Source organism: Neofelis nebulosa, chromosome 5 (genome assembly GCF_028018385.1).
Source record: "Neofelis nebulosa isolate mNeoNeb1 chromosome 5, mNeoNeb1.pri, whole genome shotgun sequence".
Lineage (NCBI taxonomy): Eukaryota > Metazoa > Chordata > Mammalia > Carnivora > Felidae > Neofelis > Neofelis nebulosa.
The window spans coordinates 45,849,944-45,875,793 of NC_080786.1; the positions used below are offsets into that span (position 1 = coordinate 45,849,944).

General features: G+C 39.1%; 2 protein-coding genes across 5 annotated transcripts in view; one reads left to right on the forward strand and one right to left on the reverse strand.

Annotated features, from left to right (window-relative positions):
• Nucleotides 1-25,850, forward strand: part of MED12L (mediator complex subunit 12L) — a 332,574-nt gene that overhangs the window by 82,823 nt on the left and 223,901 nt on the right. For 3 of the 4 annotated variants that reach the window (XM_058730222.1, XM_058730221.1, XM_058730223.1), the window contains 5 exons: nt 9,619-9,750; nt 13,441-13,567; nt 15,828-16,042; nt 17,373-17,477; nt 18,593-18,769. In XM_058730222.1, the coding sequence (XP_058586205.1) occupies nt 9,619-9,750; nt 13,441-13,567; nt 15,828-16,042; nt 17,373-17,477; nt 18,593-18,769 (756 nt within the window). The remainder of the gene's footprint in view (nt 1-9,618; nt 9,751-13,440; nt 13,568-15,827; nt 16,043-17,372; nt 17,478-18,592; nt 18,770-25,850) is intronic. The other variant, XM_058730224.1, reaches the window with a different exon arrangement.
• Nucleotides 22,359-23,780, reverse strand: GPR171 (G protein-coupled receptor 171). The gene has a single exon (XM_058730240.1). It carries the CDS (start codon nt 23,739-23,741, stop codon nt 22,782-22,784), a length of 960 nt encoding a protein of 319 aa, XP_058586223.1. The 5' UTR covers nt 23,742-23,780; the 3' UTR covers nt 22,359-22,781.

The window sequence follows — 25,850 nt, forward strand, 5'->3', positions numbered from 1 at the left end:
ATCTACTACCTTCTCAGAGCTCAGAGCTGTGTTATTTTTAACTGCTGCTTAAAAAAAGAAAAAAAGTCCTTTTTGCTGTCATAGTATATGTTTTGTTTCTTAGATGTCTTAAAACCTAATGACTATCAACTTTGATTCTAAGGATGAGAGCCTAGGAGAATCTGCCTTTTTTCCTCATCAAAAACCAGCCATCTCAAATATCTTTTGGAAATGTACATAGGGAATCACTCATATTCGTATTTATGAAGATTTTTCACAAGTGAATACTATTTATATTTAAGTCTTCTGGGTTTGTGGTTAATAGTCCTGGTCTTAGTGCTTTTTATGGTGATTCTGAGTGATCGTATACAACAGGCTTATGTTCTGTTAGCAGTTTAGACCACTTTTTAACTTAATGCAACTCTTGAAATTCTTCCAGATCTTCTTAATGTGCCTCAGGTTGCAAGCCATATGCAATATCACTACTCTGTGTATTATCCCTTGTTGTTTATTGGTGCCATAATATGACTTTTTAATCTAGATATGGCCATTTTGTTTAATGTTGACTAAGAGTGATTAATCACATTTATAAACATGTCCTTTTAGTCTCAGAAAGCTGTTGAAAAGCTTCATTCGGTATATGATCTCAAGTTCTTTTAGTTTGCTGTTGCTTATAGTAATGAGTCATTGGTTTTTCCCATTCCCTTTTGTGGTATTGTTATATAATGAAGGTAGTATATTAAGAAATTTCTTAAAATAGCAGACAATCTCAAGGATCTTCTAATTTCTAGAGGAAGCCTGGCTCTCAGATGTAGTTGTCAGTTATTTTCCCTTGTTTGTCTGTTAGAGAAGACCTGTGGTTAGTTTCTATAAACCATTAGGTTATTGAGTGACCGAATAAAAATTGAATTAGGCTTAATCTATCAAGTTGATCTTTTCCAGAAAGGAAAAATATTACCAATCTCCCTGATGATGAGGGCCTTCTTCACATTTCGGATATCTTTATTATAGATGTGGATAGCACCACTAATGAAGATTATTTGCAACAGAGTTTATAATGATTTCAGTATTTTACCACTGTGGGTGTGTCCAAAGTTCATGAGGCTAGATGAACAATGCTATTATTTGAAGACATTACTGGTTTTGAATTTTGTGTCCATGCATTGTCCTGTTTATCCTCATTATAGAAATCATTCTTGTGATTTGCTTTTCATTTTTTTAAAGAAATATTTTTATGTTTTGAAGTATGGTATTACAATACAGTGCAGTATGATACACTGTTATTAATTTCAGGTGTCTTGTGAGTTTTGTACACATAGGATGTGATGCATTCAAGATATCATCAAGTGCCCTTTAGCCACAGTTTAGACCCTTGTCCCATTCTTCTGCTCAGAACCAGAGTATATTGGCGCAAGAGCTCCATCTGTGGAGCAGATAGCTTGAGTTTGACTCTTAGGTCTATGACCTAGTAACTTGGAGACGTTTAACAAGTTATGTAACCTTCAGGCCTTAGTTTGCTCAGTCATGGCACGGTAGTGAAAGCATTAGAACAGGGCATACTGTATAGAAAGCAGTCGTTATATATATATGAGCAGTAGCCACTGTTCATTTTGGAACATATCCTTTGGATATTTTCCTGGGCATTTGTGTACATATACATGAATGCTTAGTAAAAGGTCAGAGGACATAAATGGATTACGTTCTGCAAACTATTCTGCAGGATTTTCTTCCCTCACGGCTTAATATTGTCTGTTGCTTTTTGCTTGTTTTTGTTCTAGTCATGATACTCGGTCTTTTTTTTTTTTTTTTTTTTTTAATTTAATTTTATTTATTTTTTTTTCAACGTTTTTTATTTATTTTTGGGACAGAGAGAGACAGCATGAACGGGGGAGGGGCAGAGAGAGAGGGAGACACAGAATCGGAAACAGGCTCCAGGCTCCGAGCCATCGGCCCAGAGCCTGACGCGGGGCTCGAACTCACGGACCGCGAGATCGTGACCTGGCTGAAGTCGGACGCTTAACCGACTGCGCCACCCAGGCGCCCCGATACTCGGTCTTTTAATCTAATAAAGTTTTCTAGTTCACTGGGTTGGTAGGGGGAGATAATCATTCTATGCAAACTCTAGTAATGTTGCCATATCCTTTCAAATGTTTATTCCTTCTTCCCATTGGCTAAATCTTTCAGAATGATGCTAAATAATAATGTTGGGACCAGCATCCTTGACTCATTAATTTAGGAATGAAAATACTTCTGGTACTTGACACTTAACCAGCTGGTAGATTGTCAGATACTTTTACCATAGTAAGTAAGTACATGTGTAGGCTGGGGGAGGGGAACAAAATAAACTCCTCCCACCATTGTCTGCCCTCATCTTAACCTTGTTTTTGCATTGGGTTTCATGTTATACAGAGTTGCTTTTCCTCTATGATGACAAATAACTGTTGAATCTACTATGTGCCAGACACTGTGGTAGATGCTGAAAACAAAACCATGCAAAAGACAAATCTTTGACTTACAAGAGCATCTGGTCTAGCAAGTATTAGAGGAGGAACAAAGTCTTTGGTAATTCATTCCTGTGGTTTCATTTTCTGCATGTCCGTTCAATGACAAGTCTGGCTTATCTCTAGAGAGGTAGAAGTCTGGCTGGAACAGTGGGTGGCAGTGGCTGGTTGGAGTGGAGCTGGGCAGCAGGCTTCGTGTGTGTGTGTGTGTGTGTGTGTGTGTGTGTGTGCGCGCGCGCGCGCCACCTGAGAGATTCCCAGGTAACCGCGGTGCTGCTTGTCCTCACAGGGATCTTGATTCAGTGATGACAGGAGTGGCAGAAAGAATGGACTTTGGAATTAGGCTTCCTAGCTCTGCCATTTTAGATCTGTGTTGGCCGTCTTCAGCCCAGTTTTCTTATCTGTCAGATGGGAGTAGCGCCACCTACTTCAGAGTTTGTTGTTGAGATTAGAGATGACGTGTGTGAAACACCCACTGCCCGCTCAGTAAATATTTTCAATTATTACTTCTGCTACTACCTGTGGCTGGAAATTTACAACTGTTAGTATTATTCTGGCCATGATTAACATGTTTTAATTTATGCCATGGCTAGAATTCAGATTCTTGATGCCCTGGTTTGGTGCTTTTTTTTCTGGCCTTAACTTTATGTGCTGTGGCTCACTTTCTCTCTCTCTGTCTTTCTCTCACTCACTCACTCACTCACTCACTCATTCTTCTGTGTCCTGTTTGTCTCTGTGTGGTTGTCGCCTGGGGGGTGCGTGCTATGGACTGTTAAAGTCTTATTCTCTATTACCAAGTACCATTATGAAAAGCTGTCTGTTTCTGCCCCTGAAGACTCTAACTCTCCTTTATGGTGTTCGAAGTGGTAAAGGACTTTCCTGTAGTACCTCTCAGAGGTCTGTCTCCTTTTCCTAATGGATATTTGAAACCAGTAGCTGGAGATCTAATAACCACGAAGCCATGTTGTGAAAGATGCATGTTACATGGAAGTGATATTATAGCACAAGAGAGCAGAATATTATGATTTTCTAAGCATCAGGAGTGGAGGAAGAAGAGCCCAGAGAAGCTTGGAGCTCACACAGAAGGCCATTGTATACTGTTGGAGCAAGGTCAAGGTGACTTCCTGAGTTCCTTTGACACACTGTGTTGCTGCACTTAACTTAGTTCATTTTCCAAGATTGACGTTGTGGCAAGAGTTTTATTAATTAGCTGAGTGATCTTGCACAAGCTATTTAACATCTCTTTGCCTTGGGTTCCTGATTTGTAAAATGGTGATAAAAATAATAACTAGCTAATAGGTAGGAAAGATTAAAGGAAACAATTCCCGAAACGCACTGCACTGCCTGACTGTAAGTTGAGTAAGCACTCAATAAATGTTAATTATCTACATTATCACCTGTAAATTTTCCAAGATATCTTTGTGATTTTCAGAGTGATTAAGTCCATACTATGTTATTTTATGTTTTAAATTTTCATTTAGAAGTGTCTGAAAAGATTTATATTTAAGGTCAAGAACTTTCAATTTTCGATTTTTGTTGTGTCTGCTTTGGTCAGTTATAAGTGCTAAGACTTTAGTAACGACTAGAATAATCAATGTGTACTACAGAAAACTTATTCTGAAAAATAGATTTTTGGTCAGAATAGACAGAGTTTCATCTGGTCAGGGCTAGTCTCTTAGTATCCAGAATGCTTTATAAAAGATTGAGCACAGAGTGGTGTACCTGATGAGTACCTGATGGAGTGATTTTTTTTTTCCCCCTTGTGACCAAAAAATTGCCTGAAATTTTCATGGCCTATTGAAGACCCCAATCCAGAATGTGCAATAAAACTGAGAGGATGGGGTGCCCCTCCTTGAATCTTCTGGGGCAGGAGGAGGAGCAGTCACCCTAGAAGAAGTAGGGATGCTTCTCCTGGAAGAAGGGTGGGCTGGAGGGGAGATGACCTTCTTTGAGAGGGGACAATGCTGTTGGAGGGGATTCGAGCCTTACCAGTAATCATGCATCTTTGACTTCCCCTTCCTTGGTTCAGGAGCAGGCCTCTCCAGTCTGCCTTCCATATTTATACATCTTTAATTAGATATCAAAATATCACTTTGCAGAAAAACAGAAATACAAACCAAGCAACCACTGTAAAAATTCCCATAGTTTCTTTGCTAAAGACAAACTGTCTTGGCTCTGAACCCTCCCTGTGGACCTTTCTTTCCTGTAAGCTTACCCTGTTTGCTCTGATTTGATCCGTTATGTGTCTCCACATTTCAGAGGGAATCTGTTGGCTGCTGGGGCTAGAATGGGGGATTGTTGTGGTATCATGCTTCACTGATAACTAGGCCCTCATATGTTTGTACTTGAAGATCATTTCCTTGGGTTATATTCTCAGAATAATTGGAGCAAATGATCTGAACATTTTTAAGACTGTTGTGAGACAGTAGGAATTACCTTCTAAGGGAATTGCCAAGTTTTATTCCTAAAAAGTAGCATGTGAGACTATATCTAGTGCCTAGAAAAGGGGCTAGCATTGGTAGGTATTCAGGACATATTTATTGATGAGTAAGTAAGTAAATGAATGAATGAGACTGCTGCCTGTCTCATGGTACTCTTTTTCAGTGTGGCTTTTTTCCCAGATGAAAAAAAAAATTTGTTTTTTAACGTTTATTTTTGAGAGAGAGACAGAGCGTGAGCGTGGGAGGGGCAGAGAGAGAGAGAGAGAGAGGGAGACACAGAATCCCAAGCAGGCTCCAGGCTGTGAGCTGTCAGCACAGGCAGGGCCTGACGTGGGGCTCCAACTCACGAGCCGCGAGACCATGACCTGGGCTGAAGTGAGACTCTTAACTGACTAAGCCACCCAGGCGCCCCTCCTAGATTTTTAACTGTATGTAGCCTTCCTATATTTGCTAACTAACCAGTAGTCCTCTGCTCTAAATCCTTGAACTACACCTGTGTTTGCCACTTTTTATGTGCTTGTTTAAAACTGCTTTGAAGTAATTTCCTATTTGCTGCTGTAGTGTGTTATCAGAAATTTAGTGGCTGAAAACAACCCAAATTTATTCTCTTGAGTTGTGGAGGTAATGATCGTACTGGGCCCTAATCAGCCTGTCCTTCAGGCTGCATTCCTAGGGAGGCTCTAGGGGAGAATCTGTGTCCTCCTGTTACCCAGCCTCTCTTTCCCTGGAAAGCACTTCTGTGATTACATTGGTTCCACACAATAATCTGGGGTAATTCCTCCTCTCAACTCCTGGAGCCACAGAGTCCCTTTGGTCCTTTAGGATAACGTACTCACATGTCCTGGCTTTGGGATATGGATATCTTTGGGGGTGGGGGACCTTGTTCTATCTCCCACATATTTGTTTCTCCTTTTGTTAATCTCTGTTTTGAAATTTAACTCCTTATGCAAGATTCTTCCTGAAAGCCACTTTCTATAAGGAAGTATTTAATAATTCCCCTCAGTCTTCTGCCTCTGCTCCTGTTAAATGTTGACTTTCTGAGATAATTTTCCTTTTTCGTGCATCCAGATTATTTGTATTCATTTATGTCTGTCCCACTTAATTGCCATTTCATTGAAGGCAGGGACTGTAATTCATATCTTGAACTCCTAAATTTCCCCAAGTTTTTGCCTTTGAGTTATTGTGTGTTAAAGTAATATTTATTAAATTGCACTTAGCAAACAATTATTATTTGAAAGAAATGGAGCTTAATATTTTTAGAGATTTGTTGGTAGGGTGAGAATGTGTTTCAATTTACATATTTAAAATCATGATGTCCTATTGACAGTTATTTGAATTAATTTGTAAGATAGCATCTGGCAGACAAATGGGAACAATTTTCTAATTTTCTAAAAGTTGATTGATGCAGAGCAGTTAGGGGCAGGGTGCGAGGATCTGTGTGTCAGGAACATGAGCCATAGATGTTTCTTTGTATGCACGTTGAGTGTGTCTAATGGGATATACCCAGGAACTGGTGGTTAAATAGGCAGACTATCCTCCTTTTTTTTTTTTTTTTTTTTTTTTTTTTTTGATAGTGGAATCTAGAAAAGGCCTCTTGTTAAAAACCACTTAAAATGAGAACCAAAACTTCATAATAATTAGTAGGGGGGTGGAGGGAGAGTTTTGAGTGGGAAATTATCTTGAAAAATGATAAAATTATCAGAATGTATCTTATAACTAATAATTTCTTAATAATGAACTAATGAAGTATAGTATGCCCCAAATACATAAGTATATAATTATTCATATAGGAGGGACAGTGTGCTTTCAAATTGGTATAATGTGACCTGATTTTCCAGGATGATCTTCTGAGAAGTTGGTAGTAAAACATCTTTTGTAACATCCTACTGTTTTTTTTTTAAATAGGCCCAGAACCTCCTGGAAAGACTGGCATTATTTGGCAGTCTATTGGACATTCCAAAAGGAGTGGACTTGGCACTCATTGAATCTGGCCAGTATCGGAAAATACTTACTGGTTGAAAATAGATTATAGGTGTAATTGATGGGAGTACAAGAAAGTTTCTGTAATAAAATTTTATATTTCAAAAACCTAAATCCTTGGATTTTCTTAGCACACTATTCACTTAATTCCTAAAAATTACAAGTTGAGACCACAGCTCTGGCAGGCAGACTGAAGGCCCTTCTGTCTCCAACTTAGGATCTCAGATGTCTGTAAGGTGAGACTGACGGATGCTCATTGCCTATGAGATAATGGAAGGTGCAGACAGCCGGACCTAATTACTTCCTCCTTTGTGTTGTCAAAACATTTTTTAAAAAAAAATGTTTATTTACCTACTTATTTATTTACCTAACCTCCACATCCATTGTGGGGCTTGAACTCACAACCTCGAGGTTGAGAGTCACAGCTCTTCTGACTGAGGCAGCCAGGTCTCAGGTTTTGTAGCTTTGATACAGCTGTCTTTTCTGCTTTTTTTTTTTTTTTCTAGAAGGTGAACTTTTTGAGAACAGGAGCCAGATCTTTAAAAATTTTTGTTTCCTCACTGCTTACCATGGGTACTTAATAAGTGCTTTTGCAAGTGAATTAACTCCTTCCTGGGGCTTATTTTTTAGCACATTACCCCAAACCAGCGGTCATATGTGAATGTGTTAAAAAGAAGTGTTTTCCTGGGGCGCCTGGGTGGCTCAGTTGGTTAAGCCTCCGACTTTGGCTTAGGTCATGATCTCACAGCTTGTGAGTTCAAGCCCCGCGTCGGGCTCTGTGCCGACAGCTCCGAGCCTGGAGCCTGCTTCAGATTCTGTGTCTCCCTCTCTCTGTGCCCGTAACCCACTCGCATTCTGTCTCTGTCTCTCTCAAAAATAAACATTAAAAAAAAATTTTTTTTTTAAAAGTGTTTTCCTTTATGTGTGCAATTCTGTGCATCTCTAGGTCAAGCAGAGCCTGCTACTTAGGTGAGTCATTTATTCTTTTGTAGCATATTTTCATCTTATTTTAATGATGCAGAAGAAAATTTTAAAACTTTATAAATGTGGATATGATGCACATTACTGACTAGATTGATTTATTAAAAACTGATGGGAGTTATTTTTCGGTAACCCCTTTTCTCAATAATTGAAATGTAAGCATGTGGTGCTTCACTGAATTTATTTTGATATTTTTACTTTTCTCTGGACTAGACTGAATCCAGGCAGACATTCCCTCTAGTTTGCTTTATTTTTTAAATGTTATGTTCAATCTTGATATATTTTAATCGAATTATTTCTCTTGTGTTAAATGAAGAGACCGAGAGATGCTTTTGAGATCTGTCCTAGATAATATTTCTTTGGTATGAGTCAACATGGGTTTAGCCAAAGTTAGGGTAGATGACTAAGAATCTTGTAATAAACTGATCTTCATGATCTGAATTGTGGGGTAATATCTACCATCTGACTAGGGATTCTTATCCTGGGATTCTTGCGTTTCTTCTCAGAGTCCATGACTTTCTGAAAAATTGTGCTAGGTTTATGTGAGTGTATGTATGCATATTTTTCCTGGGAGTGTGTTTATAGCTATTCGAATCTTAATTGAGCTTATGGATTCTTTTAAAAAAAAATTTTTTTTTTTTTTTTAACGTTTATTTATTTTTGAGACCGAGAGAGACAGAGCATGAACAGGGGAGGGTCAGAGAGAGAGGGAGACACAGAATCTGAAACAGGCTCCAGGCTCTGAGCTGTCAGCACAGAGCCCGATGCGGGGCTCGAACTCACGACTGCGAGATCATGACCTGAGCCGAAGTCAGTCGCCCAACCGACTGAGCCACCCAGGCGCCCCGAGCTTATGGATTCTAAAGTTAAGAACTTCTCACGTAACACATGATGCCAATACTGCAATTATTTAACTCTTCTGGCATAGTGTTTGTAGAATTGCACAAATATTAGACACTTGAAATTGATATTCCATTGGTTGGCTTGGATCCTCTGAAAGGTTGCACAAAATGATGGTTCATCTTCCCAACTTGCCTCCTCCTGCCTGTCCCTAATTCATGTAACATAAGTCCCTGTGATCCTCAGTCTGTGGTACCCATTTCTAGGCCTTGGTAACAACAGCGCGTAGTTCCTGTGGTGGTGCTGAGCCCTACGTAGACCCAGGATATACTATCCCCCATTAGCCGTGTCTGCATTAATTTTTGTTCCTTTTTGATGCATGGGTGTCATTTTTCATGTTTATCTTTTCTAATGCAGTGAGTCTTTGGTTAGCATTCCAGCCTTGTTGGAGTGGGTGGTGTGATAAACTGGCATGTTAAGATTAGGTACTGAGGGAGGCTGTGAGTGTGAAAGTGGGAGAGGGTAAATGGTGGAGGGGGTGCTTGGCATTGGTAACCTCTGCTCTTGACTTTCAGTGGTCCGTTTCCTTTCCTCCTGGCTTTGATGGAGGATCAGTGGAGCTAGGTTATGGTCCTGTGTCAATGAAGGCATATACAAGGAGACATGAATTCTCTTGAAGTCATCCCGGATTCGACTGTTCCAGTAACTGGTTTCCTTCCTTGTCACTGAAGTGTTACTCTTTATACTTGAACTGAAAACGATTTAGGAACGCTTTCTAAAATGACTGTACTAAAATACGAGAAAGCTTTAAAGCTTTAAACGTGCCAGGGCTTGCATCCCGTCCTTGGGTGAATGCTGCATGTCACATGGCTGCTGCCCTCTTCTCTTGGTTGTAGGTCGCCCCCAATGATGAAGCTGTGGTGACCTTGCTGTGTGAATGGGCGGTGAGCTGCAAACGGTCAGGCAAGCACAGGGCCATGGCTGTGGCAAAACTCTTGGAGAAGAGGCAGGCGGAAATCGAAGCAGAGGTAGGTTCACTTTTCTTTCTGTTGTCAGATGCCATCATTTAAAAATAACTGTTCTGGGGAGGATTCTTTTTTTGTTTTGTTTTGTTTTTTTTAATACTCCTTATGCTTTTTTTAAATTTTTTTTCCCTCTTCAAGGAAAAAGGGAGAATACTTTCACCTAAAGACTACATACAAGATCCCTCTAAGTTGATGAAACCAATAATTTGTATTCTGGACTAGTTTAAAACTGTATCTTTTTTTTTTTTTTTTGCCTTTTTTTTTTTTTTAATATAAATTTTAAGGAGTGAGTGAGCAGAGGAGAGGAGCTGAGGGGAAGAGAGAGAGTGAGAATCAGTGTGGAGCCCAATGCAGAGCTCAATCCCATGACCCTGGGATCATGACCTGAGCTGAAATCAAGTCAGGTGCTCAACTGACTGAGCCACTTAGGCGCCCCTAAAATTGTATCTTTTATTTATTTATTTTAGTGTTTATTTATTTGGGGGGGTGGGTGGGGTAGACAGAGAGTCCCAAGCTGGCTCTGCACTATCAGTGCAGAGCCCAATGTGGGGCTCGATCCCACGAACTGTGAGATGATGACCTGAGTTGAAATTGGGTCAGATGCTTAACTGACTGATCCACCCTGAAATTGTATCTTTTAAAATAAAACTTTAACACCTGATTTAGAACAAAGACATCTCCCTTGATGAGGTTAAGATACACATGCACATATATACATTTATATGTATACACACACACAAATATATATAATATACACCAACTTTTGTGAATTTTTTGTTTTTTTATATATATTTTTCAGAGAGAGGGAGACAGAGCGCAAGTAGGGTAGGGACAGAGAGAGAGGGAGAGACAGAATCTGAAGCAGGCTCCAGGCTCTGAGCTGTCAGCGCAGAGCCTGATACGGGGCTCGAACTCACGAATAGTGAGATTATAACCTGAGCCAAAGTTGATGCTTAACTGACTGAGCCATCAGGTGTCCCAACTTTTGTGAATTTTAAAGCCATGTAATATTTTGGTCGATCTGGAAACATTTCTTTGGGGCAGTTCTGATTTTCAGATTACAGATACCAATTTGTGTTAGTTTTGAGATTATATTCTGGTCCCAGAGAGAGCAATTAAAGCCTCGGAAGTTGATTATAAAGGGGGAAAAAAAAACAAAGCTAACTTGACAAACATTAACTTGTGCTGAAGGGGAAAAAATTTAAGCGAGTCTTCTTATCTGCCAGTGAGATCTGGAGGGACAGCCAGGAGAAGCCATGCATGTGGTCTGAGCGCCACCCCCCGCCCCTGCTGCATCGGCATCTCCTCTGGGCTCCTTGGCTCGTCCTCCGCCTTGTTCTTCACAGCAGCCAGAGCAGTCTTTGCAGCCTGGAAGCAGATCACGTTGTTCCCTTACTCAGACTTCTGATGGCTCCTTAACTGCGTCCACAGAGCCTTGCACTGGCCTCCCCGGCCTGCGTTTCCCACCTCATTTTGTGCATTTCTCCCCTGGGTCACAGCTGCAGCCACCTTGGCTGTCCTGTGGCTCCAGCACACCAAACCAGCTTCTGCTTTGGGGACTTTGTCCCACTGATCCTCCTGGGTGGCACCCTGCTCCCCGAGTTCTACATGGCCAGTTCCTTTCTGCCCTTCCTCTTGCAGGAAGTGTCTCTTTCTAGCATTCCTGCCTCAGCACATGTCATCTCCTCAGGAAGATCCTCTGTCACCCACCCTCAGGCACGCTTTCTCATATCACTCTGTTTCACTCTGTTTCTCATATCACTCTGTTTCATTGGCTTATTATTTAAAAGCCAGCCTATCACCTTCTACAATGTAAGCTTGACCATAAGGACCTTACCCACCCTGTTCACTGTCTTGTCCTTGGCACCCAGAACAGTGTTCAGTGCACAGCAGATGCTCTAAAGATGTTGTATGAACAGATGAGAACTTAGCTGGCTCTCTCTTACTGATAATAGTGCTATATCCTGTGAAGCTGAAATAGGAAGAATATTTCCATGGACATTTCTCTCCTCTTGCTGGGAAAGCACTGTTCACTAAATATAAAGGATCACATTGTTCAAGCTGGGGCTTGGAGATACTGGTGTTGAGGTGTGAAACTCATGGCCCATTTTACAACGTGCAGATTAGGGAAGGTGTTTCATTGCTTTTTTCTATGAATAGACGGACTTTTCTACAGTGAATTGCAATGGTCAGACTTGAGTAACTGAGGTTGAATTTGTCAAATTTAGTTTACCCTTATTCCAACGTGTTCTAGAATGAGCATATACATGTGTGCACACGCACACACAGTTGCTTTCAGAAGAGGCTTCCACAGATTACTTTGTAATTTTAATAGGTGTAAATGTATCCACATCTAAAGAATGTATTCTTTCAGAGATGTTTAAGATAATTGATTGCTAGGGTTGTCTAGGTGGCGCAGTTGGTTAAACATCCGACTTTGGCTCAGGTCATGATCTCATGGTTTGTGAGTTTGGGCCCCTAATTGAGCTCTGTGCTGACAGCTCAGAGCGTGGAGCCTGCTTCAGATTCTGTGTCTCCCTCTCTCTCTGCCCCTCCCCTGCTTGCACTCTGTCTCTTTTGCAATTTCTCAAAAATAAACATTAAAAAAAAAAAAAAGATAATTGGTATCTATTGAACATCACCAGTTTCAGAATTTGGTGAAGAGAGGATGGATTAGAGAAGTAATATCTTAATGAAATAATATATTAAGGAATAGATAATGAAAGTGGGAAGGTTGAAGGGATATTGAAAAGAATAGAAAACAGGGTTCTGATTCTCTTTCAACGGGTTCTTTTCTGGTCTTCTAGTAAGTTCTGTCTTGGATGCAGAAGTTAGGGAGCTTCCTTAGATAGGTTTCTTGAACTATGGAGATTCCACGGGTTCTAAGAGATCTTAATTGGTGATGTGATGAGTGAAAGAAATGTATCAGAGGAGTTCTCCTAGCTCTGTCATTTGACACCACACTTCCCAACGCTCCCCAAAGACAATCGTAAATACACTCTACTAGTGAAAACAAACACAAAAATATTAAACCGAGTATACATGCCCAAATGTTTCTCAGAGGGGGTATATACAGTTAACTATATGAGCTGTTTAAAAATGACAGCCCCAAATTATTTTAGCAGTTTTGCATAGGGATAACGAGTAGCTTATTGTATTATGCTGTGTTTTCAGTAGGTATTTATACCACGTGGTGCAGACTTTGTAATTTACATCAATACTATTTTTCATGGGTGTCCTTTGGAATCATTTCAGTTGATCTGGGGGTAGTTGTCCCTCACTTCCATTTAAAAATTTTTTAATGTTTATTTATCTTTGAAAGACAGTGTGTGAGTGGGGAAGGAGTAGAGAGAGAGGGAGACACAGAATCTGAAGCAGGCTCCAGGCTCTGCGCTGTCAGCACAGAGACCCCTGCGGGCTCAAACCCAGGAACCATGAGGTCATGACCTGAGCTGAAGTCAGACCCTTAACCAGCTGAGCCACCTAGGTGTCCCTAGTTGTCCCTCACTTTCAGAAATTATATTTACCTGTGATGCATAGTCCTCAAATAAAGTACAATTGAGAATTAATCGCAATTAATTCTGCATGTTTTTTCTGAGAATTTAACTGTTAATAAAAAACTGACAAATTCATGATCCATTGTGACTACATTGTCCTCCAAAATTAACTATGTTTGTTTATTTTTAATCTTAGAGATGTGGTGAATCAGAGGTCTTGGATGAGAAGGAGTCCATTTCTTCAGCCTCTCTTGCTGGATCTAGTTTGCCTGTTTTCCAGAATGTGCTACTAAGATTTTTAGATACACAGGCCCCCTCATTATGTAAGTAAAGTTCTTTGCTTCTAGATCTTAAACAAGAAATTGACCAGTTTTGGGGAATTAATGCTTCTTTTTTTTCCTAGCTTATATCATAATCCAAAGTTCTTGGTGCTGAATATAATGTATATCTTACTGTGCAAAATTTTGTTGTGTGTTTTTAATGGAGACTTCTATGCAGTTTTAAAATCAAATGAGCTTCAAAGATTTAAAAATTTCTAGAGTTTCAGAAATTTAAAAATGAGTCCCCTCATTGTCTAATTAATATTTGGTGGTCTAGTTTTCCCTTTCTAGATCTTTCTTACCAAACAAGAGGAACTATGGTCTTGTGATGTTTCGCTATCTAATCACTATTGTGATTACGAATTTTCTGTTTTTGCTTAGTTTTCAAAATAATCTGATTTTCTACGTTTCTAATAAGAAAATAAAAGTACTTTATATTCAAGTCCTTGATACAAGGAAATAATTTGTACATATGGTTGGCTGCTTGCCTACACTATATGGGTTGTTCTGTCAACTCCCATTCTTCCTTTTTTTTTTTTTTATTTATTTTTTATTTTTTAAAGTTTATTTATTTTTGAGAGGTGGGGAGGGGCAGAGAGAGGAGGAGAGATAGAATCCTAAGCCGGCTTCATGCTCTCAGTGCAGAGCTTGATATGTGAGGCTTCATCTCACAAACTTTGAGATCACGACCTGAGTCAAAATCAAGAGTCAGGCATTTCATCAACTGAGGCACCTAGGTGCCCTATCATCTCCCATTCTTCTATCTTTTATTCTGTTGTTCATGGGGAGTTGAGGGTTTGGGAATTACAAACCCAGTGGGTTTATACAGTAAGTGCACACTTAAAAAAATTGTTTATGCATGTTAAGAGGGCTTGATCTTATTCTGAGGCTTTTGTGTGACAAAGTACAGTGGGGAGGGTCTTAGGATGGATAGTGATGAAACAAAAAAAAATGGCACATGGAAATGTGGTAGGGGTGGGAAGGACAGGTTTGTGGTGAAGAAGGAGGTAAAACAACAAGAAACAGTACTACTTTCCATTCCTCTCAGAAAGTCCTTGGTTTGGGTTGAATGATACTTTGGGCTGAGGTTCGTTTAGTTAGTTGGTGGCTGTTGTGGGCTAGAGGGAGAGCAAGAGCCAGAGAGATACTGGTGGTTGGGAAGTAGGGGGCAACAGTGAAACATGGAAAAGGAAGCAGAAAAATGCAGGGATGGAAGAGATCCTGGAGAGTAGAAAATAGATCGCCGGGAATGGATGTTAGCTTCTCTAACTTATCTTGTATCCTGGGGGAGAAAGATACACATTTGCCCTTCGTGCCCCTTATCCTGTCCTCACTCCTGTTGGTTCTTTGGGAAGACCTTTCTCCTGTGCCTTTGCTTGTTCTAGATCTGGTTTCCTGCTGTCAGATAAAGCTGTGCTTCTCTTCTGTCGTTGTTGTTTGTCATTGACTTCGGAGGTGGATGGCAGCAAATGCTTAGGCTTCAGTTTTAGGGAGCGAGCTTCATGTTGCCTAGATTTTGTTTGTCTTTGTTGGTGTTTGTGAGTGCGATGGCACCACAGACTGAGTGCTGAAGGATTGTTCTTAACCTTTTTTAGTCTCTGTCGAGGGTACAAAGTTGTAGAATGCAGCTGCAATATTAAGTTATCACGTGAGTTAAATAGACTGGCTATGAATTGAGCAAGACTGCAGAGCTCCATCTTTATGCCCTTCTTTTTTATTCCATCTTCCCTTTTTTTTCCAGTAGATCCCACTCACTATTATTTTCAGGTACCTTTTCAGTTGTTACACTGTGAAGTTTTTGAAAAAGTGTGCACACATGTCACGAATATATAGACACCCTCAAGCTATAAAAATAGTCATGAGCTGTTTTAGTAGTAAAACCAGAGGAAAGCAGTTTAACTCTGCTTCCCTCCCGCCCACCCCATGTGTACCTGAAATTTTGTGTTTGTATTAATTGAATGGTTATTCATTTGCCAAGGACCACTGTCTTTAAATTTGAACTTGAGCTTAGCACATCGGATATTGTTTTTAATTACAGGGGGACAATCAAAACCTCTGTGCCAGTTTTGCACAACTGCTTCTGTATCATAGTAAATTTTCCAATAAATGTTTCACTGTGTTAAAAAAAAAAAATGTATGGGAATATTGTTAAGCCTTCCTGTTTGGTGTTTTTTTTTGTTTGTTTTTTTTGTTTGTTTTTTTTTGTTTGTTTTTTTTTCCTGCCAGGTCAGGGAGACTGAATTCTTGATTTGTTTCTTTATAGCGGATCCAAACAGTGAATGTGAAAAAGTCGAATTTGTGAATTTGGTGCTGCTCTTCTGTGAGTTCATCCGACACGATGTCTTCTCCCATGATGCGTACATGTGTACCCTCATATCTCGGGGAGACTTGTCAGTCAGCGCCTCGACTCGGCCGCGATCGCCAGCAGGCGAAAATGTAGATGAGCACTATCCAAAGGACCATGACATGAAAATGGAGGTATGCCCCTGGGAGTGGTTCCCCAAACCCGAAAACCACACGCAGCTGGGCAACTAGTTTCACAAGGATTGTTTGGTGGTGGAAGGGTGATTACATTTTACTTGTATTCTCCCATTACAGAACTTGTTTATCTCTACCCCAAACTTGTGGAGAAAAAACAAAAAACAAAAAACAACATTGGATTATAATTGATACATTCCAGAAGTTTCTTTTGGATACTCTAAAACTATTAATGAAAAGGTTTGACAGTCTGTAACATTTTTTTTACTGGACAGGAATTAAATACTTCCAATTTTATGTGTTTCTAAATCCCAGTTTCCTTGAATGTTGTGACTTAAAATCAGACTTGTTTTGGTCCCATTAGAAGGAGCATCTTTAACCCCAATTCATTCATTGTTTCTGTCTTTGATACAAAATGGGAAATTCTGTTTTAATCATAACACATATTTTCATTTAAATTAACAACTTTATCTCTCAAATGTTGCGGAATTTTTTTTTTCAACAAATTATTTTATAATACTGTGAGTATGACTTTTATCATTTTCTGCCGGTTTCTGGTGTTTTGGACATCATTCCAGATACTTAAAGAAGTTTTCAAGGCAGAAAACATGAAGGTGGTGATGAGAAAGAGTAGAAAATGGTGAGAGATTGTGACAGTTCCTTAAAATCAAGCCTCAAATTGGTTCTGTGGGAGTTTAAGCATAATGAAAATATTATGGTATTTTTAAAACTGTGGTTATCCTTGTAAAGACCTGATGTTAGAATTGCATGTGTGAATTCATAGTTTGTGCTCTTAAGGTTTGGTGATCAAATGGTGCAGGAATTAAAAAAAAACACAAAATCATTTCCTTAATGTAAACACCATTGTTTCCGAATTTGACCACAGTAGAAGTTTAAAGGCTAAAAACTAAAGTTACTGTACCTGTTGATGCTTCATCTATGTTTCTGCTTTTTCTTTTCTATTCTTGGATGTCCAGGTATCTTGTATCTGGGGTATACTCTTATTTTCTAAGTACAGTTGGTGAGCATGTGACTGGAAATAGCCCAAAGGAGGGATGTTATGGCCAATTTGATTTTTAATTAGGAAGTTTGTGTGCTTTTTCCTTCAAGTATCATGGAAGTTAAATCTTTTTTTTTTATCATGAGGATGAAGAATGTGACTTTGCAAGAACAGTGAATGTCTTAAAACTTCCTTCTCTTTTTTGGGAAAAGTAGAATCTAGGGAGAGAAAAGACATAGGATGGTTAAAAAATCATTGTCATATTTTAGCTTTAGTTTGTAATGAACTACAAAATTTACAGTGCAACTTTCTTTCTCTGGCAATTATCAGGAACAGACTATTATGGCGCATATGGGCATTGACTCAGGAACTACTAATATTTTTGATGAAGTAGACAAGAATGACTTTAAAACTGACTTTGGTTCGGAGTTTCCAGTAGGTTCAACCTTCAAATTCTTATTGACTATTAACCCCTCCTCCCCGCCTGCACCCCAGCTTGTCTCCATCCTTCTGTTCCTTGACCCATGTCCTGGAATGACCTGTGTACTTGTGATGTAAATGTGCTCATTCCATACTCCTTTCTAGTGTACAGTTACTCATCTTGTGATTGTCTCATTTCAGCTCATTCTTAGTTTTGGTTGCATCGTCTCCTTTGTGAATTATAACACTCTGTCCTCCTGGTTGACTGTCTTTTCTCTTTTGTTCATTTTGAGACCATTATCTCTGAGGAATACATGAAGATAGTAGTTTCATCGTGACAGTCCTTGTTGACTTGCTATGTATGTGTTCAGTTTCTAAATAATAGTTTTCCTGGCTCTGGACTTGTTATACTTCTTCAACCATATCTCAGTATGGTTATAGTATTTTCTTCCTCATGGATCCAAATGAGGTCCTTTATAAAAAATCATACTGTTTGGGGTATATACTAAAAGCTTTATTATTCATTAGTTTATTTTTTAAACTTATTTATTTTGAGAGAGAGAGTGTGTGCACACAAGTGAGAGACTGAGGGAGGAGCAGAGAGAGAAGGAGAGAGAGAGAGAATCCCAAGCAGGCTCAGCTCTGTCTGAGCCAAGTCTGATGTGGTGCTTGAACTCACCAACTGTGGGATCATGACCTGAGGTGAAATCAAGAGTCAGACACTTAACCATAACCAACTGAGCCACTGAGGCGCCCCACTGTTATTCATTAGTGTTGTTAATTATTTCTTTGTGTATGTTTTTGTGGGAGATTTAGCCTTATGAGGAAACATTTAACCTTGAAGTCCAATGTTAACTCTGGCCCTCTGGAGAGTGCAGCTCTGAACAGTTCTTACATGTGTGTGGTTGTCACTTTCTTATCTGCAAAATGGGGCATGATGTTGATGGTCTCCTTTGGGTCTGAATACGAATTTTGTGGAAATTAACAAAATTTATTTATATATTTTCTTAGTGTTTAAATAAGGAAAAGATAGTGCATGCATGTCGTGTGTGTGAAGTTCTGGCATGTAGCGCTGTGTTGTGTTGCTCTCTTTCATTTACAATCTCCAACATTTGTTTTACATGACTTAGATTTTTTCTCCCATGCCTGGAGAATCCTGTGAGAATGCCAACCCTTCCTTGGGCAGAAGAATGTCGGTTAATGGTGAGAAGTTGCTTAAGAGAGAAAAACCCAGGGAGCTGATTTTTCCATCTAATTATGACCTTCTGCGGCACCTGCAGTATGCAACACATTTCCCCATACCTCTGGTAAGTCATTGCTTCCATCAGTTGGCACCCTGATTGTTCCATTATGGGATGATTATTCCATTGTGTGCCTCCATAACACATATGAAAGGAGGTGAGTTTTTGCATTTACTGCTTCTTTTGTTACAATTACAATTGTATAGCATACATACGGATGTAGTTTAAATTTGTGATGTGATACTACTGGCTAGCTAGATTTAATGGAATTTTCTAGGTTACTATCCTTTTATCAAGAGCATTTGAGTCACTGCAAATGATGTCTAAATGTGTTTTCCTATTTTTTGAAACTTCATTTACTAGTAGCCCTTATGTGCGTTGTATTGTGCTAGGTACTTGTGGTATCATACAGATGAATGAGAATTGGGGGCACAGGAAAGATGAATAAGATAGGAGGGAGACACATATAAAATGATCAACACTAAAATGAGTGCAGTGATTGAGTGAAACCACATGTGCCCTCTGGAAGATAAACCATTTGACATTCTTGGGTCTCTTCCACTCTTAGAGAATAAGTATTAAAGGGGAGAGAGAACATCTGATTGAGAAATGGGTTAAGGCTTCATAGAAGAGGTTGTATATGACATGGACTTGGGTTTTGGTCTGTTGAATTTAAGAATTGATAGCATATGAGAAATACTTGGGAAATTTAGTGTTGGACTCAGAACTTGTGATATGCATTTTGCTGAAGGGGAACAACATCGGTTTCTTGATATTCATAAAAATTGGGCCCAAATCTAAATGTGTTTATATTCTTAAATTACTGTTTTTTCTCCTGGAATTTTAAGTGAAATGTTAGTGAGTCATTCTTTCATTGAGCACTAATAATAATAATAATAATTATTATTATTTTAAAAAGTGTAATTTTGAGGAATGTATACTGTTATCTTCTGGATACCTTTGAGGAATTTTGATCTGCAAACTAAACATTTTTTTTTTTTAAGTTTATTTTGAGAGAGAGAGAGAGAGAGAGAGAGAGAGAGAGAGACACCACATGTGTAAGTGGGGGAGCGGCAGAGAGAAAGAGAGAGAGAGAATCCCAAGCAGGCTCTGCATTGTCAGCACAGAGCCTGAGGCAAAGCTTCAGCTCAGGAATTTCGAGATCATGACCTGAGCCAAAGTTGGATGCTTAACCAACTGAGCCACCCAGGCACCCCTAAATAGTTTAATTTTTAATTTTTGTTGTTATTTTGGAACTTTCAAAATCACTACACTTATATATATTTTTATTACAATTTTTCTGTCCAGAGCTATGTCAAAAGTTGCCACAATTCTTTCTTGCACATCACTGGCTGAATACATTTTTTAGCTGTTACCTGTATACATCACTCTTTTTCAACATAATTGAATAATCTCACTGTTCATTTAGAACAATAGAAGGGGTGGCCTGATAGTTTAGAGATGTGTCCTGAAGAGTTTATGGATGAACTATTACAGTGCCTGGAATTTGCTTTAAAAATAGTTGGGAGTCAAGAGTGGGGTTGGGCAGTATATGGAAGTCTGGAGTTTGGTTAACCGTTAATGCACCAATGTTAATTTCCTACTTTTGGCAAACGTATCATGGTTACATGAGGCATTAACGTTAGGGCAAACTGCATGAAAGGTATATGGGAACTTTCTGTACCATCTGTGTACCTTTTCTATAAATCTTAAAGTATTCCAAACTAAGAAAGTTAATTTAAATATAAGGGCGAGGGGTAATAGAGCAGATATGACAAAATGATGAAAATGGCTGAAACTAGTTGAAGATTCTGTGTTTCTCTCTTGGGTAAGTGGAGCTTTGCTGGCCTTCCTCTTCCTTGCATCTGGGTGTGCAGGACACTACCCACACATGGACATCTTTATTCTGTTGTTCATGTAATCCTTGGCTACACAGTCATTCCCACCATGTAACATTCTAAAGACTGTCCACTTCCTTAGAGGAAGGAGCATGAATGATTTCCAGTGATTACGTCTCTCATGATGGATTATGATAGAATTCAACTGTAATGCATTCATACAAGAACTGCTAGAAAATTAATATCATTGGATACAGTTTATTAATAGCTTTCCATCACCAGTTGCCCTAGACTTCCCTTTACTGTGTCATTTAGAATAAAATATTAGTAAGGGGAAAATGAACATATATGCTAATATGAGATTGACATTAGGAATGCTGTACAGAGTCTGGTTCTCTTAATAAAAAGGGAAAGTTTGACTAACTTATTATGCATGTGATGAAAATATAAGAATGTGCTGGGGAAAAAAAAATTGTGTGCCTCCTCCCTCCAGCCCCCAATCTTGAAGATGTGGCCCTAGTGAGTGACGACCAAGGAGAGAAGACTCCTAGGGCCTTGACTAAAAGATTCAGGAAAAGAATCTAGTAGTTGTATGTAGGACTATATGAATGATGTCTTGATCTGCCTGTCAGTAACAACATGTTGTTAGACTATTGACAAGGACAAGTTTTAGTGTATCACCATTCTACCAGCCTGTAACATAATCGTGTCCTTTACACCTTATGTCAGATAGCTGATGCAGTGCGGGGTTCTGTCATTACCACTAGCTAACTAGAATTTGTCCAGCACTTACCATGTTAGAAGGGTAACAGACATTTTCTTTTGTGCATTTTCTCATTTATTATTCTCTTCAAAATCCGGGAATATTGAAATTGTACACAGGAATTGTCTTGGGTTCAAGCTTCAGAAAATAATTCCTCTCAATGCGGTACTAAAAATAGCCCTGGAATGAAACCTGTTTTGTTAGCTTCCAGGAACACCATTTCTTTCTTTCTTTTTTTGTTTTTGTTTTTAACATAAATGGGAAAGTTTATTAAAGCGAAAGTACACTTTTGAGATGTGAGAGTGGGCGAGCTCTCTGTCTCTCGAGAGTGCTGCCAGGAACACCATTTATTAATCACCGCAGCTAGTACAAATGTATTACCAATTGTTGTAATTGTTGTAAAAGTTGGGCTTTTGCTCTTGAAATGAGAAAAAACCCCACATAGTCTCAAGTCTGGTTATCTAAACTTTTCAATCTTCTTTTTCCTAAATCTTTTATTTAATACCATCTATTGAATTCTTTCTGCATTACTTGCAGTCTAGAGAATTTGATCTAAGGATTGTGACCCTGAGAGCTAGAGTCACCCATTCTTTAAACTGTTGGCCCCACGTGGGGTCAGTCTCAGACCTGGCACCAGTCAGCCCAGCACGTGTTGTGTTCCTAAGAAGGCCTTGCTATGTGGATCTGGCATGTCTATTTTAAGGCCATTTGACTAGTGCTGTTTTTCCGTACCTTTGATGTGAGTTTCTAGTTCCAAAACAGTAGTTTCAGCAGTTAGTATAGTTTAACACCGTGCTTGGAAATGTTATAGGGTAATATTTCATGTTACTACAAAATGAAAATAAGAAGTCACTGAAGTTGTCATCGCTAACATTAGAAAATCTTTATAATCTATGAGAATATGAGTATATATAGTACATCGAAAACTATCCATGTATTTTCAAGCCTTTTTCAAAATAAACAGTTTTAGTTATTGTTTTAGAAAAACCATTAGATCTTAAAAATTGGAGTAGTGAGTTGGATGATGGACTAAAAATAAATCAGGCACAAGTGGTTTCATGTAAAGATCAGCTGGATTTTATTTAGTATGATCTAAATGGTTTTAAATCGTGTTGCCAAAGGGCTTTCTGGCATCTTACATGGAGATCATTTTGCATATTTCTATCAAGAAGTCAGTTCCCAATATTCAAATGGATACTTCATGAATGACTCTGAGTCTGTGTCATAAAACTTTTTTAGGTTTCAGGGATAATGCAAGGTGTTGTGTTGGTTCAGCAGTACTTTTTAGGTTTTTTGTTTTGGTTTTGTATGAACGTGGTTTAAGCACCACAAGGGTGCTGCTCGATTTACATTTAGAAACAGTTTCTGAGTAAAGCAGGCCACATATGGTAGCTGTCTTTTACTTAGGCTGTCTTTTCTCTTTCCCAATACTTACTGTCACTGAGACAGGAAGTGATAGCATGAAAAATCCCATATTTTATGCACTGCTCTCACCACTTGATTTTTCTTTTGGAGTCTTGGTCTCCTTATGTGAAGCAAAAGTCTTGGTTACTTTTAGGCGGAATGCTTTTGAGAGATGGTAGTACAGGATAGGATCAAAACACAGGTTCGACACTGCCAGGAGCAGCGTGGCCTCTTTGGCTTTGAAGAGTGAAATCCTGGTTGGGCAGTCAGATATTACTTCTGTCTGGCTGAGGGTGTATGGGATTCGGACAATGTGATACGGAACAAAGCATATGATGTAGCCTGTAGTCACTAAAAGTATGTTGATGAGGGCCCTTTTCACATATAGATAATTTTCATTATCTTTGTTTCTGTAGAGTTGTCGAATTACAAGGCAGTTAGATATTAAAATGATGGCTGAGAAATTTAAAAATATTGCTACACATATGAAATTGGTCAGCAAATGCCAGTTTCTTCCAAACTCCTTTTTGAATTCCATGCATCCCACATTTGGCTTCTCCTCAATGTCTTTGATGGGAATTATCATGTTGGGCACCATTATAAGAAGGACCATTAGCCACACCACGGTCGATATCATTTTGGCAAATCCAGGTTCTTGTATTCGATAAATCTTAGAGCTGTACGTCAACTGAAGACAACGATCAATACTGACAAATGCTAAGAAGATAATTGATAAGTACATATTAATGTAGATGAGGCAGGCTGTCACTTGGCAGTGAAATATCTTCAGCTTCCAGGGTGCCACACCCAAGTCAACAACGATTTTCACTGGTAATGCCAGAGTGAGCAGGAAATCAGCTGTAAGCAAGTTAATTAAGTATATGCTTACACACCTGTGATTTGCGTTGTTCTGTATGAAAGCCCAGGTTGCAAAACCACTTCCGATAATTCCAACAAGAAAAACTAAATAAAAAAAATAGGTGAACGGCTCCAGACCTGTGTAAACTGGGCAGAAGAGAGAACTGTTTGTCATCTTGAGGGAAAGGAAGGATGACTCTTCAAAAACAACAACAACAACAACAAAAAAATCCGAAGAACCTGTTTAAAAAAATGGTAGGGACGTTAGTAATTAAAATTAGCGACTATTTTCTGTTAAAACATCTATATTCACAATGCTAGGTTACAATTTTTCTAATTCTTATAGGAAATTTTATTGGTGAACTTACTAGATTGTGTGGACTGGTGGGAATGTCTGAGATTGTGAGGAAGCCTGGGTTTTCCATGGTGTGATTTCATGATTTTGGAATTTCCATGTATGTTTGCTTCTAGAAGGGATTTTTGTTAAGAATTTATTTTTATTTATTTTCATAAAGAGACTAATGATTCAAGTTTATTTTCAGAAAGCAAGCGAGCGTGACTGACTGGGAGCACAAGCAAGGGAGGGGCAGAGAGAGGGATAAAGAGAGAATCCCAAGCAGGCTCTGCATTGTCAGTATGGAGTCCTGTGGGGTGGGGGTGGTGGGCTACAACTCATGAACTGCGAGATCGTGACCTGAGCTGAAATACAGAGTCAGTCTCTTAACTGACTGAGCTGCCCAGGCATCCCTTAAGATTTTATTTTTAAGTAACTTCGACACCCAACATGGGGCTCAAACTTATAACCCTGAGATCAAGAGTTGTTCACTTTACCAATCAAGCCGGTCAGGCGCCCCTAGAAGGGATATTTTTGACATCACACTTTTGTATTCCGGTAGTTCTTTTGCTACCAGTTGCGTTGGAAGTTAGTTTGCGGAGGAGGTAAGTGAACTGAAATTCTGAGAAACAAAGAAAGGAAATGAAGGTAACATTGTTCGGTTGTGGCTGAGCCTGGAGAGGTTTCACTGAGCTTCCTGGCCTGCTTTTTTCGTAAATTGACAAGAGCTCTTCATGCTGGAGGAATGTAGGCTGAGAGGGGAAGTAATGGGTGAAGAAAATTGTACTGAAATTTAGAGGGAGTTACTTTGAAAGTAGGCCCTTTGTTGTGTCATCTACTAGAACATTTTCACAGTCAAAATTGCATTTCATTTTTCTTTTTAGCAGAAAGAGTTGAAGGGTTAGAGTCTGGTCTTGAATTGATGCTTACTCCTTCCTTTTCCCTCACTCAGTTTCCTAATGACATAGACCTTGTGATGTCCACTATGTAGCCACATGGGACTATTGAGCACTTGAAACGTGGCCATTTCAGATTGACATGTGCTGTGAATGCAAAATACACACTGGGTTTTAAAGATGTTTTAGGAGATATTATAAAAAACATTACAAGTAGTAAAATTTCACTATTGTATACAAATAGTACAGTTAATAAAATCTCAATATTTTTATATTCAGCATATGCTGAAATGGTATTTTTGATGTATTAGGTTAAGTATGTTATTAAAATTAATTTCTCCTGTTTATTTTTTCTTTTGTAATGCAGGTACTAGATCATTCTAAAGTATCTTTCTGGTTTGTGTCCTAGTTCTATTAAACCGTGCTTGTATGGATGTTTCTGTGTCAGTGCTTTTTTTAAAAAATTATTTTTAATGTTTGTTTATTCTTGAGACAGAGACAGAGCATGAGTGGGGGAGAGGCAGAGAGAGAGGGAGACACAGAATCAGAAACAGGCTCCAGGCTTCAGGCTCTGAGCTGTCAGCATAGAGCCTGATACAGGGCTCGAACTCACGGACTGCAACATCATGACCTGAGCAGAAGTCAGATGCTTAACCTATTAAGCCATCCAGGCGCCTGTCTGTCAGTGTTTTTGAGAAATTAGACCATGGATGTATTTTAAAGGCTTCTAGAACAAGAATATATGATCATTGGTTACAAAATTTTCAAGGAGAAGCTCAGTTATGTTAGCATGAAAACATCTATCATACTTGAGTGTTTTCTTTTTTCTTTCATTGTAGGGTTTGAAAAGTGTAGGACATGTTCTTAGGACCATTGTGATTGACACTGATAATGCTGAAATCATGATGTATTCCCTCCACATTCCTGGAGGGAATTGTTCCTCCTCCTGGAACAATTGGAGGTTGATAAGTGCAAGTTAAACCATTTGAGCTTCATTTACTCCCTCTGACCTGGTCGAAATTAATGCTCTTAGTGCCATATGTACATCTCTCTA

Bases quoted from the DNA above. Each gene is read 5' to 3' on its own strand.
- GPR171 (XM_058730240.1), bottom strand. From the start codon at position 23,741: ATGACAAACAGTTCTCTCTTCTGCCCAGTTTACACAGGTCTGGAGCCG.